Here is a 14,038-nt window from a genome sequence, read left to right on the forward strand (position 1 = left end):
TTTTGATAGGTGTAAACCGAGTTCTGGCTGTCTTTCTCTGCCTTTGAGAAAATGACAGCTCAGACGAGCCGATCTGGAAATCTTCCCTGTATGTCGACATACGGGGAACATTACCTCCCCTTCCTCTGCTTTGCCCGCCCAGAGAATTTGGAGAAAATGGATTCCGTTTATCAGTCGCAATGTCAGCACAGGCTTTACAAACAGACTTTCACCATATGGATTCGACAGCACCGCCACAAACAGTGAGTAACAGTGTTCATTAATGCCTGATCTGTGATCAGTGATTTCTGATGTGTAGCTAATCATTCAAGTTCACGCAGACTTTCTTTCTAAATCGTTTAGTACTGTCAGTCCTGCCACTGGCCGTCTTGATGCCCTAAGCGTAATGCATCAGTGAATCAAGCCAGTGACTAAAACGATCAACTTCACATCGTTTCTGTTTGTAGCATGAAACAAATCTGTTATTTCACTTGTGATTAGACTCTAGATTAGCGATCATAGAACACTCTATATAAACTTGCGCTCTCAACAACTCAGTACAATATAATTTTCTCAGCAATCTTTCTCCAGCTCTAAGGTCTCTCTGGTCCACATGCAGTCCATCTCTCTCTCTCTGGCAGGCTCGCAGACCTCTCTAAACCACGCCCCCTCCGCCACATAATCTAACACTCATTTCAAATGCAAAGATGTCAGCCAATCACAACAGCAAATGCCCTTCAAACAGAGCATTCAAGCCAGAGGGCTAATATTAGTATAGAAAAAATGCTTTTTATTTCTAAATTATGACATTTTTTGATGTAAAAACCATACTAACAATACAGTATAAGTACACTCTAAAAAAAGGTTCTATATGGCACCAAAAATGGTTCTTGGCTCATAATCATAGGGGAACCTTTTTAAGTGCTATATAGCCCCAATTTTGGTGCTTCAGACGTTCTTCACCGGTTCTTTGACTAAGGTGCTATATAGCACCGCTAACGTCTCGGTTACGGATGTAACCCTCGTTCCCTGAGGAGGGAACGGAGACGTAACGTTAGTGACTAACGAATGGGGGTTTCGCTTAGAAGCCTATCATCTTCGAGCTTTAAGAAAACGCCCAATGGCGTGCCAATGCCATGGGGCATGCGGAATTTGCATACGTAACTCCGCCTCACCGCGTGAGTATATAAGGAAGTACGTGACAATATCGCATTATGTTACCTGCTTGAGGAGCCAAGACTGAACTCCGCGTTCCAGGTAGCACAGCTGATGTGGCAACGGGACGTTACGTCTCCGTTCCCTCCTCAGGGAACGAGGGTTACATCCGTAACCGAGACGTTCCCTTTCGTTCAGTCACTACGACGTAACGTTAGTGACTAACGAATGGGGGTCCCAATATAATCACATCACTCAGCTGTCTTCCAGTGCCCTGCGTAAGTGCGAGTACCCTGTCGTAAGACTAGTATGGACGAAGGACTCCCACTTATCACAGGAATACCAAGGTACACTGGGACGCATATCCCAGTGAGGGAATGCTAAGATGCCTACCCGTGGGGAGGGCTTAAGAGAACACATATGACCTGCTAAGGGCTGCATATGGAGAACTCTAGGGTACCAGCCGAAGGTGGATTTTTAACCCTAGGAGTGGCGGGGGACACGCCAAGGGAAGAAACCCGCTCGCTGCGGAGACTTACGGTGAAATACACGTGTGGGGGTTGCCGGAGGGGAACCATGCACACGGGGCACCTGGCCGGAGACGAGGGTCTGGGCTCGCTTAGAGGGCAGACACACAGGTATCGGCGTAGGCAGTGCTGGAGGAACTCAGGGCTCTCGGGGAGCTCACCTGAGGGAAATATCGCACGTATTCAGTCCGAGGAGTGGAGTGGCGAGCAAGCGAAGACACCTGAGCCTGGCCCATTACCGGCCCCTCGGGGGGGTGAGTACATAGTCGGACACTGGCTCCACTCGGAGATTGTAGAATCTGGCGAATGTGTTGGGTGTCGCCCAGCCTGCAGCTCTGCAGATGTCTGTTAGCGAGGCGCCATGCGCTAGAGCCCAAAAGGAGGCCACACTCCGAGTGGAGTGTGCCCTCACACCAAGGGGACATGGTCGACCTTGCTGCTGGTAAGCCAAAACAATGGTGTCCACTATCCAGTGAGACAGCCTTTGCTTTGAGAGAGCACTTCCCTTCCGCTCTCCACCATAACAGACAAAGAGCTGGTCTGAGGTCCTGAAACACTGCGTCATGTCTACATAGGCGCGGAGAGCGCGTACTGGACAGAGCAGTGCCAAGGCTGGGTCTGCCCCCTCCAAAGGCAGCGCTTGCAGGTTCACTACCTGATCTCTGAAGGGAGTGGTAGGAACCTTGGGCACATATCCAGGCCGGGGTCTCAGGATCACGTGAGAGTTAGCCGGCCCTAATTCCAGGCACGCTTCCTCAACCGAAAATGCCTGCAGGTCCCCGACCCTCTTAAGAGAGGCCAATGCGGTCAGCAGAGCCGTCTTCATCGACAGGAACTTAATATCGACCGACCGCAAAGGCTCAAGGGGAGGCCTCTGCAGAGCACTTAGAACTACTGAGAGGTCCCAAGAGGGTACGAGAGGAGAGCGAGGAGGATTCAGTCTCCTCGCTCCCCTCAGGAACCTGATGATCAGGTCGTGCTGACTTACCTTTTTGTTCTCCAAGAGATCGTGGTGGGCAGATATAGTGGCCACATAAACTTTGAGGGTGGAGGGAGACAGCCTTCGCTCCAGCCCCTCTTGGAGAAACTCAAGCACGGACCCGATCGGGCATTTCCAGGGGTCTTCTTGGCGGGAAGAGCACCAGGTGACGAAGAGGTTCCACTTCAACGCATAGGCATGCCGAGTGGACTCTGCCCTAGCGGAAGTGATGGTGGCGACCACCGTAGGTGGCAGGCCACTCAAACCTGCCGCGTCCCGTCTAGGAGCCACACGTGGAGGTTCCACAGGTCGGGACGCGGGTGCCATAGGGTGCCCCGTCTCTGAGTAAGGAGGTCCGGTCTCAGAGGAATAGGCCAGGGAGGGGCTGTCGCAAGGAGTATGAGTTCGGGGAACCAGGTCCGGCCGTGCCAGTACGGGGCGACCAGAAGGACCTGCTCCTTGTCCTCCCTGATCTTGCACAAAAGTTGTGCGAGTAGGCTCACTGGGGGGAACGCATATTTGCGTAGGCCCCGCGGCCAGCTGTGCGCCAGTGCATCCGAGCCGAGCGTGCCCTCGGTCAGGGAATAAAACAGGCTGCAGTGGGAAGAGTCGTGGGAGGCAAACAGATCTACCTGTGCGTCGCCGAACTGTTCCCAAATCAGCTGGACCGTCTGGGGATGGAGTCTCCATTCTCCCGGGAGGGGCTGAAACCGCGAGAGCTCGTCGGCTGCGTGGTTCAGAACTCCCGGAATATGGACAGCACGAAGGGACCTGAGGCGCTTCTGACTCCATAGGACGAGATGGCGGGCGAGTTGAGACATACGGCGGGAGCGTAGACCGCCCTGGTGGTTGATGTACGCTACTACGGCCGTGTTGTCTGTCCGGACAAGCACGTGTTGACCCTTCAGCAACGCTCGGAAGCGGTGCAGGGCGAACCGTACTGCCAGCAACTCGAGGAAAATGACATGCAGGAGGCGCTGGGGTCCTGTCCAGGAGCCCGCGGCTGCTTGTCCATTGCACATGGCACCCCAGCCTGTGGCAGAGGCATCCGTCGATACGACAACATGCCTGGAAACTCGTACTAAGGGCACACCTGCCCGAAGAAAACTGAGGTTCGGCCACGGGGTGAGCGTCTGTAGGCAGGGCCGAGTCACTTGAACCCGGAGCGTGCCAGACTGCCATGCCCATCTCGGGGCTCGATCGCGAAGCCAGTGCTGAAGCGGTCTCATTTGAAGCAATCCGAGCGGCGTCACCGCGGCTGCAGATGCCATATGCCCCAGGAGCCTCTGAAATAGTTTCAGTGGAACCGCACTCTTGCTCTCGATTTGACGGAGGCAAGTCAGCAGAGACTGCGTGCGCTCGCTCGCTTGTAAGCTGCGTGCACATGGCGACCGAGTCGATCTCCATACCGAGAAAAGAGATCCTCTGCACGGGGCAAAGTTTGCTCTTTTCCCAGTTGACCCGAAGGCCCAGACGGGCTAAGTGGTGGAGAACCAGATCTCTGTGTCCGCAAACCTGCTCTCGAGAGTGACTCATTATGAGCCAGTCATCGAGGAAATTCAGGATGCGAACCCCGTGCTGCCGGAGGGCGCAAGGGCTGCCTCGACAATCTTCGTAAAGACGCGAGGGGACAGAGATAGCCCGAATGGGAGGACCGCGCCTGATTGTCTTCGCGACAGGGGGCTGGCGACAGAGAGGGATGCGAGTGGCGGGACCCGTGGGTGGCGCACACCGTCATCATCGGTCTCTGGGTCCTCAGAGACAGGAACATGAGTTCTTCCCAAGCGCTGCTAGCCCGGGGGCCTGCAGCGGAAGGATTTTCCCCCCGGCCCTCCACCGGGGGAAGGAGAGGCCCTGCTACCATCCCCTGGGAAGAACTGGAACCCATCTCTGAGTTGTCCACCTCCAGCCTGGCGTTTAACCAGGCTGGGGAGCGGACTGGGCGTCATCCTCAACCACCTACACGGCGCGGCCCAGGTGAAGGCTGCTGCTGGGGCCGGGCGGGAGGAGGGAGGGCACCCTCGGCGGCGAGCGGACCGAGGCGACTGAGCCGGCGGCTGGGTGCAGCAGCTGGCCGCCGGGGCAGTACGTGTTACAGCCTCAGTCTGCTCTGGGGCGGCCGAGAACCGTTGGGCGCAGTTCTCAGCCGCGCCGCCGAAGAGGCCAGTCTGGGATATGGGTGAGTTGAGGAGGCTCAACGTCCTCCACATCACCAGGTAAGGCCAGGTGTTCTCCCGGACCACAGCTGTGGACATCGCCCAACCCAGGGAGCATGTGGCCACCTTCACCGCCCGGGGGGGCGGGATCAGTTGCGGCACGCAGCTCATTGAAGAGCCCTGGGTTGGCTCCACCCTTGTGCATGTGCAAAGGGGCGGCGGCCTGCCCGTAGCTCTGCAGGACGACGCCACCGAAGTAGACGAGCCCACAGGCTTTGGGAGGGTGCTTAGGACAGCCACACCACGTCAAATCCCTCTGTGGACACCGTAGTGCGCAAGAGAGTTCAACAGTGGGGGGAGGGGGCCCCAGAGTACCCTTAGGCCGCGGCCCCATCAAGGGCAGAGAAGGCGGAGGAGGCTACCAAACGGTCGCGGGAAGCACGGGGACTTCCGGGACCGCATGATCTCCTCATGCACCTCGGGAGCGAAAGGCATTGGGGGCGGGGCACAATGGCTGTCGGGTGCTGCCCCCAAAAACCAATCGCGCAACCAAGAGGACTCGCGACTGGGCGGAGTTCCACACCAGCGCGAGACTCGCGGCTGCCCGAGATAACATGGCTGTCAACTTTAGGTCGGATCAGGCAGCGCTGACACACCCGGAGGCGGAGCACAACCTAATCGTCATCCCCAAAGGACTCCAGCCCACCTTGGGATGCGGCGATCGACATCTCACTGCTATCTGAAGCGTGAACGAAACGAACGAGGCGTCAGAGACGGGCCGCTGTTTCAGTCCAACACTCGCGGGAAGCGATGTGCGAGAGGGGGCGTGGCCCGAGGACCACGCACCGCCCTCAGGTCACCCTGGCCACCAGCCAAAGTACGGTAGATTGGGGTGTGGCAGAGGGGACTCTCTCTCCTCACGGAGATCATAGAGTCTCGACCGCGACATCGCGATGGTCACGTTTCCGCAATAGAAACATGACACATCCACAAACACTGCCCGAACGTGCTGAAGCCCAAACACGCTGAGCAGTGAATGCGCCCATAGACAGCAGCGGAGATCGATCGCACCCGGAAGTGCACGGACGAGCCGTCTTGAAAAAGACGTGCCACGCGCAAGCTCTTTTTGTGAGAGGAAGCCTCGCAGTCGATGCCGAAGCGCCCAGGGAAACACACACCAGCCGTCTAGCAGACCACTGCGCAGATCAGCAGGCAGGAAGTATGCGATCACTGGAACGCGCCGTCACACCAACACCGACTGGAAAGCCGCTCGTCTCGAAGAGGCTGACAGAGTCTCAGAAGGCTTGTGAGGAGTGAAGAGATAGGTACTCTTGGCTCCGAAAGCAGAAACATAATGCGATATTGCCACGTACTTCCTTATATACTCAAGCGGTGAGGCGGAGTTACGTATGCAAATTCCGCATGCCCCATGGCATTGGCACGCCATTGGGCGTTTTCTTAAAGCTCGAAGATGATAGGCTTCTAAGCGAATCCCCCATTCGTTAGTCACTAACGTTACGTCGTAGTGACTGAACGAAAGGGAACTATAATAATAATAATAATAATAATAATACATTTTATTTGTACTGCACTTTACATTTGGAACAAATCTCAAAGTGCTACAGTTAAGATAATTTAAGAAGGATAAAATACTAATAGATTGAATGGTTAAAAGTCATAAGTTCTCCTAAAAAGAAATGTTTTTAGTCCTTTTTTAAAAGTCTCAACTATTAACTATAGTGCTATATAGCACCGCTATATACAGAACATGTTAAGATATGGTGCTAAATAGCACCAAAAGTGGTTCCTCTATGATTACGACAAATTTTTGGTGCCATATAGAACCTTTCTTTTAGAGTGTACACCTCAGGAAACATTATAAAATAATAAAAAAAATCCATGCCATAGGACCTTTAAACTAGCGCACAACATCAAAGTCATCGTTCTCAGCCACTCCCTCTGTTCGCTGATTGGACCGGTTAAAGTAAGTACGTAGGAGGGCGGAGCCAGGCTAGTTTGCAACATGATGCAGCATAAAAATAACAGTCTCTTGATAGATCAGATCAGTTTGTGATTAGGCCCTCCAGCTAGACTTGAATTATAAATAAGGGCAGTGTTAAAAGGAGGCCAGCAAAGATGTTCCAAATGTGGGTGTTCATATTGATTTTCTAAATTAATTGTTTGTTAGAGGTTATATATCAAGAGCATAACAGGGTGACATTTTGTTTCATGAATAATCGACTATTCCTCCTTAAAAATAGAGTTTATCATGAAAGATTTCCAAATCCTTCCTATGGGACATTCTGTAAAGTTAAGAGGGCTGGAGTCAATGCAATCATATAGATCTTAACATCTCTGAATGTTTTTAAGTATACGGATGGCACACTTACATTAGGACACTGGGCCAGTTTGTCTGCGGCCACCATCTGGACATTCAAATGTTTAGTCTGAGATTTGCCCCGGGTCTTTATCAATCTTGTGAGAACCTGAACAGCAGATGAAAAGAGGAAGGAAAAAGGGACAGGAAGGATGAGTGGGAGGCATGGGGAGTGAAAGAACACTGGACGTTAGGTCACAAGAGAAAGGTTAGTGTTTTTGTGCAACTGGTCTTCTCTCAAATTAGGGTTTCCTACGTGAATGTAACAGCTATACATTCAACAGCTTCTGGCCAGTGAGTGAAACCCTGCTTTGCGTAGCCTAGTGACAGACAGATAGATCTTGTTCATATGACAGATTATCATCATTTTGAGCGATGTAGTGCACTTTGAAAGGAAATACATTTAAAAAAAACATTTGTGGCCATCAGATCAACCGCAGGTTTATCAAACAAGCTGACATAGTAGTACCATATCAGATAACGCTGTACTGACAGAATAATCTTGTTTCTGCTTCCCTGTGGCTTAACATTTTTATTCCATCGTAAAACTAATAGAATACTTGAGCATACTAGCAAACTAGCAAATGGCATTTTTGAGCATTTTCCCAAACTAGGGAAAGGGACCAGCTGGAACTGGTTAAAACTGAATTAAAGTTAAATGAGGTTATTTCTGATGACTAACTATGACTAGGTATTAAATTGGTAACTAAGTATTGTTATTAACATACATTATGTGAGTACATTATTTATTTCATAAAAAGAGTTGAACACTGAATACTGTTTTGGCATTTAACTTTTCAAAACCTAAAATAAATAGTTTTACAGATAATTACCGCAGAATGATAATTTAAACATCATTTAAAATGGAAAAAATCAATCACCCACATCTTACTATCATATCAAAAGTGACAGTAAAGACATTTATATTTATTTGTTACAAAAGTTTTCTATTTCATATAAATGCTGTTCTTGTGAACTTTCTGTTCACCAAAGAATTGTATCACGGATTCCCAAAAAAATATTAAGCAGCACAACTGTTTTCAACAATGATAATAATAAATGTTCTTGTGAGCACCAAACTGACTGGAAGAATTAAATGAAAAATTCAGCTAAGAGGAGAATTCGATTGGATTGGATGTTCATTTTAACATTTATTAATACATTTTTTAAATCAAACATTGTATGTTTAAGGGATAGTTCACCCAAAACATTTAAATTCTGGCCTTATTTACTCACCCTCAAGTCGTTCCAACCCCGTAAGACCTTCGTTCATCTTTCATTCGTTCACACAAATTAAGATATTGTGTATGAAATCCGAGAGATTTCTGACCCCCCGCCCCCCCAGGCAAGAGACTGCAACATTATTACCACTTTCAAGGTATTACCACACCCCAAGTCTAATTTAAGACTTTTTAAGACCATTATGAATTAAATTTAAGACCTATAAAGGAAATGCAATCACAAAATTACTTGCAAAGTAAATTAATTTAATTTATTCAAATTTTACAAATCGATAAACTTGTATCGATACACTTGCACTTCCCCATAGCTCAATCCCACCAGGATTTCGCCATATTTTTTTGTGATTTGTGAGATCAAAATTACTGAATTTTGTGGTGGTAATTTCCAGATTTTTTTTTTCCAGAGTTTTTTTTTTTCATAATTAGGATACCACATTTACTATATTATATATTATGTTAGCTGCACAATAGTCACACATGACTATGCATAAATCTTGTTTATTTTGGTATCTTGCCATTATTTCGCAGTGAAATTATGAATTATGCTGGATCTCAAAAAATGCATTGTTGGAGGACTATTAGCTGAAGAATAAAATCTGTTTTATGTGTCTGTGGTACAATCTGAAAGAGACTTGCGCCAATAACACGAAAGCTGATTAGCTGCAATATAAGCTGCATGTTGGTCTCATTTGTAGTCGTAATACAGCAAATTATATTTGGACTAGCGAAAGAAAGAACTACAACACTACAGAATTAAAAAACAAAACAAAAAACATTCTAAAGCGCTGCGGGAGCATTTCATTGAGCATCAGAGGTAGCGTTACATGGACGTAGGAAAATTAAGACCTGTTTAAAATTATATAACACCTACAACAGAATACTTTAGAGACTTTTGAAGGCTTAAAATTTTAATTTTGAAATTCTAGACTTTTTTTTTAGACTTTTTAACACCCTGCAGAAACCCAAAGACATCATTAAAATAGTCCATGTGACTCCAGTGGTTCAACCTTAATGTTATGAAGTGACGGGAATAGGTATTGTGCGCAAAAAAACTAACAAAAATAATGACTTTATTCAACAATTTCTTCTCTTCTGTGTCAGTCTCTGATGCTGTTCCCATAGTAAAAGCAGTACAGCGTTTCTTGGCTCTACGTCAGCACACTGATTCAGTATTGGCCAGTTCCTGCGTCAGCATCACATGCACACAGACACTGACATAAATAAAAGATGTTATTTTAGTTTTTTGCGCATGAAAAGTATTATCGTCGTAGCTTCATAACATTAAGGTTGGACCACTGTAGTCACATGGACTATTTTAATGATCTCTTTACTTCCTGGGCCTTAAAAGTGGTAATGGCAATGCTGTCTATATTTTGGGGTCAGAGAGCTCTGAGATTTCATAAAAAAATATCTTAATTTGCGTTCTGAAGAGTAACGAAGGTCTTGCAGGTTTGGAAAGACATGAGGGTGAGGAATTAATGACAGAATTTACATTTTTGGGTGAACTAACCCTTTAATGCACTGTGAACTAACAAAGAGAACATGAACAACTCTATTTTTATTAACTAACATTAACAAAGATACATGAATGTTGTAAGTAAGACATTGCTCACTGTTAGTTCATGTTAGTTAATACATTAACTAATGTTAACAAATGAGACCTTATTGTTGCCGAGAATTCTTTCAAAAATATTTTTTTTTAAATATATATCTGTTCCATCGGTAAGAAAATCATTATTGTGAGAATGTTTAGAAGTTCTGTGAACATAATTTCTGACCTTAGGTGATGAAATCTTGACATACACCAGGATTGGGGCCAAGGAGGTCTTGCTTAGTTGAAGAGGGTGGTTGATGGTGTCGGCATCCAGAACCACGAGCTGTAGGCTGCGTGCCAACTCAAAAATCCTCTCAACCTCTCCTTGGATTTGGGCTGTAGGGACAGATAAAGATATAAATGAGGCTAGTCGTCAACCTAAAAATCCTTATATATGACATCTTCAAAAATTATTATTCAATCAAAGTACAAATCTGCTCAAGCGCAGCCAAAAGCACTTAAAATGCAATGGGATGGGAAGCTTTTTTATGTCCAGTTCCTCTAATATATTAAAAGTAGAGTAAAGAAGAAATAAAGCTTTTTTTGCACCATTTCATGAAGTTTTAGAACTGAAAAAAAAAGTGTTTAGGTGAAAGCCCCATCTTTAAAACAAAAAACATTCCATACAAAGGTCATGCAATATGTCTTTGAAAATAGAGATGATCAGAATATGCTGACAGAACAGTTCCTCATTAACACAGGAAGTAACAGAACAATGAAGGTTTAAAACTTGCTCTTTGCTCCAAATTGTGCAAACTTTAATGATAAAAATATCACAAGTGAGTTCAAAATCAGCTCACACTGTGTTCAACGTTATCTTTCACAACACACTGCAAAAATATTTTTCTTAATCAGTAGTTTTATATTGTTTTCCAGTAAAAAATATAAAAAATTCTTAAAACAAGATTTAGGACCCACTTTATATTAGGTGGCCATAACAACTATGTACTAACATTTTAATTTATCATTTGATTCAATGCACTTATTGTGTACATACATGTATTTACATTGCACTTACATTTAAAAAAATGCCTGCATGTAATTACATCTGTAATTCATTTCTGTAATTACAATCCCTTACACCTAACCCTACCCTTAAACTTACCCACACCGCCACACCTGTCCCTAACCCTACCCTTAAACTTACCCACACAACCACACCTGTCCCTAACTTTACCCTTAAACATACCCACACCACCACACCTGTCCCTAACTTTACCCTTATACTTACCCACACCACCACACCTGTCCCTAACTTTACCCTTAAACATACCCACACCACCACACCTGTCCCTAACTTTACCCTTAAACTTACCCACACCACCACACCTGTCCCTAACTTTACCCTTAAACTTACCTTCACCACCACACCTGTCCCTAACTTTACCCTTAAACTTACCCACACCACCACACCTGTACCTAACTTTACCCTTAAACTAACCCACACCACCACACCTGTCCCTAACTTTACCCTTAAACTAACCCACACCACCACACCAGCCCCTAACTTTACCCTTAAACTTACCCACACCACCACACCTGTCCCTAACTTTACCCTTAAACTTACCCACACCACCACACCTGTCCTTAACTTTACCCTTAAACTTACCCACACCACCACACCTGTCCCTAACTTTACCCTTAAACTTACCCACACCACCACACCTGTCCCTAACTTTACCCTTAAACTTACCCACACCACCACACCTGTCCTTAACTTTACCCTTAAACTTACCCACACCACCACACCTGTCCCTAACTTTACCCTTAAACTTACCCACACCACCACACCTGTCCCTAACTTTACCCTTAAACTTACCCACACCGCCACACCTGTCCCTAACTTTACCCTTAAACTTACCCACACCACCACACCTGTCCCTAACTTTACCCTTAAACTTACCCACACCGCCACACCTGTCCCTAACTTTACCCTTAAACTTACCCACACCGCCACACCTGTCCCTAACTTTACCCTTAAACTTACCCACACCGCCACACCTGTCCCTAACTTTACCCTTAAACTTACCCACAACGCCACACCTGTCCCTAACTTTACCCTTAAACTTACCCACACCACCACACCTGTCCCTAACTTTACCCTTAAACTTACCCACACCGCCACACCTGTCCCTGACTTTACCCTTAAACTTACCCACACCGCCACACCTGTCCCTAACTTTACCCTTAAACTTACTCACACCGCCACACCTGTCCCTAACTTTACCCTTAAACTTACCCACACCACCACACCTGTCCCTGACTTTACCCTTAAACTTACCCACACCGCCACACCTGTCCCTGACTTTACCCTTAAACTTACCCACACCGCCACACCTGTCCCTAACTTTACCCTTAAACTTACCCACACCGCCACACCTGTCCCTAACTTTACCCTTAAACTTACCCACACCGCCACACCTGTCCCTAACTTTACCCTTAAACTTACCCACACCGCCACACCTGTCCCTAACTTTACCCTTAAACTTACCCACACCGCCACACCTGTCCCTAACTTTACCCTTAAACTTACCCACACCGCCACACCTGTCCCTAACTTTACCCTTAAACTTACCCACACCGCCACACCTGTCCCTAACTTTACCCTTAAACTTACCCACACCACCACACCTGTCCCTAACTTTACCCTTAAACTTACCCACACCACCACACCTGTCCCTAACTTTACCCTTAAACTTACCCACACCACCACACCTGTCCCTAACTTTACCCTTAAACTTACCTTCACCACCACACCTGTCCCTAACTTTACCCTTAAACTTACCCACACCACCACACCTGTCCCTAACTTTACCCTTAAACTAACCCACACCACCACACCAGCCCCTAACTTTACCCTTAAACTTACCCACACCACCACACCTGTCCCTAACTTTACCCTTAAACTTACCCACACCACCACACCTGTCCTTAACTTTACCCTTAAACTTACCCACACCACCACACCTGTCCCTAACTTTACCCTTAAACTTACCCACACCACCACACCTGTCCCTAACTTTACCCTTAAACTTACCCACACCACCACACCTGTCCCTAACTTTACCCTTAAACTTACCCACACCGCCACACCTGTCCCTAACTTTACCCTTAAACTTACCCACACCACCACACCTGTCCCTAACTTTACCCTTAAACTTACCCACACCACCACACCTGTCCCTAACTTTACCCTTAAACTTACCCACACCGCCACACCTGTCCCTAACTTTACCCTTAAACTTACCCACACCGCCACACCTGTCCCTAACTTTACCCTTAAACTTACCCACACCGCCACACCTGTCCCTAACTTTACCCTTAAACTTACCCACACCGCCACACCTGTCCCTAACTTTACCCTTAAACTTACCCACAACGCCACACCTGTCCCTAACTTTACCCTTAAACTTACCCACACCACCACACCTGTCCCTAACTTTACCCTTAAACTTACCCACACCGCCACACCCGTCCCTGACTTTACCCTTAAACTTACCCACACTGCCACACCCGTCCCTAACTTTACCCTTAAACTTACCCACACCGCCACACCTGTCCCTAACTTTACCCTTAAACTTACCCACACCGCCACACCTGTCCCTAACTTTAACCTTAAACTTACCCACACCGCCACACCTGTCCCTAACTTTACCCTTAAACTTACCCACACCGCCACACCTGTCCCTAACTTTACCCTTAAACTTACCCACACCGCCACACCTGTCCCTAACTTTACCCTTAAACTTACCCACACCGCCACACCTGTCCCTAACTTTACCCTTAAACTTACCCACACCGCCACACCTGTCCCTAACTTTACCCTTAAACTTACCCACACCGCCAAACCTGTCCCTAACTTTAACCTTAAACTTACCCACACCACCACACCTGTCCCTAACTTTACCCTTAAACTTACCCACACCGCCACACCTGTCCCTAACTTTACCCTTAAACTTACCCACACCACCACACCTGTCCCTAACTTTACCCTTAAACTTACCCACACCGCCACACCTGTCCCTGACTT

General features: G+C 47.2%; 1 protein-coding gene across 1 annotated transcript in view; it reads right to left on the reverse strand.

The window, feature by feature from the left end:
• Nucleotides 1-14,038, reverse strand: part of cacnb2b (calcium channel, voltage-dependent, beta 2b) — a 63,050-nt gene that overhangs the window by 11,941 nt on the left and 37,071 nt on the right. The window contains exons 10-11 of the mRNA XM_079819646.1: nt 10,193-10,344; nt 7,187-7,282 (exon numbers count right to left, since the gene is read on the reverse strand). Of these exons, the coding sequence (XP_079675772.1) occupies nt 7,187-7,282; nt 10,193-10,344 (248 nt within the window). The remainder of the gene's footprint in view (nt 1-7,186; nt 7,283-10,192; nt 10,345-14,038) is intronic.

Source organism: Gobio gobio (assembly GCF_949357685.1).
Source record: "Gobio gobio genome assembly, chromosome: 6".
NCBI lineage: Eukaryota > Metazoa > Chordata > Actinopteri > Cypriniformes > Gobionidae > Gobio > Gobio gobio.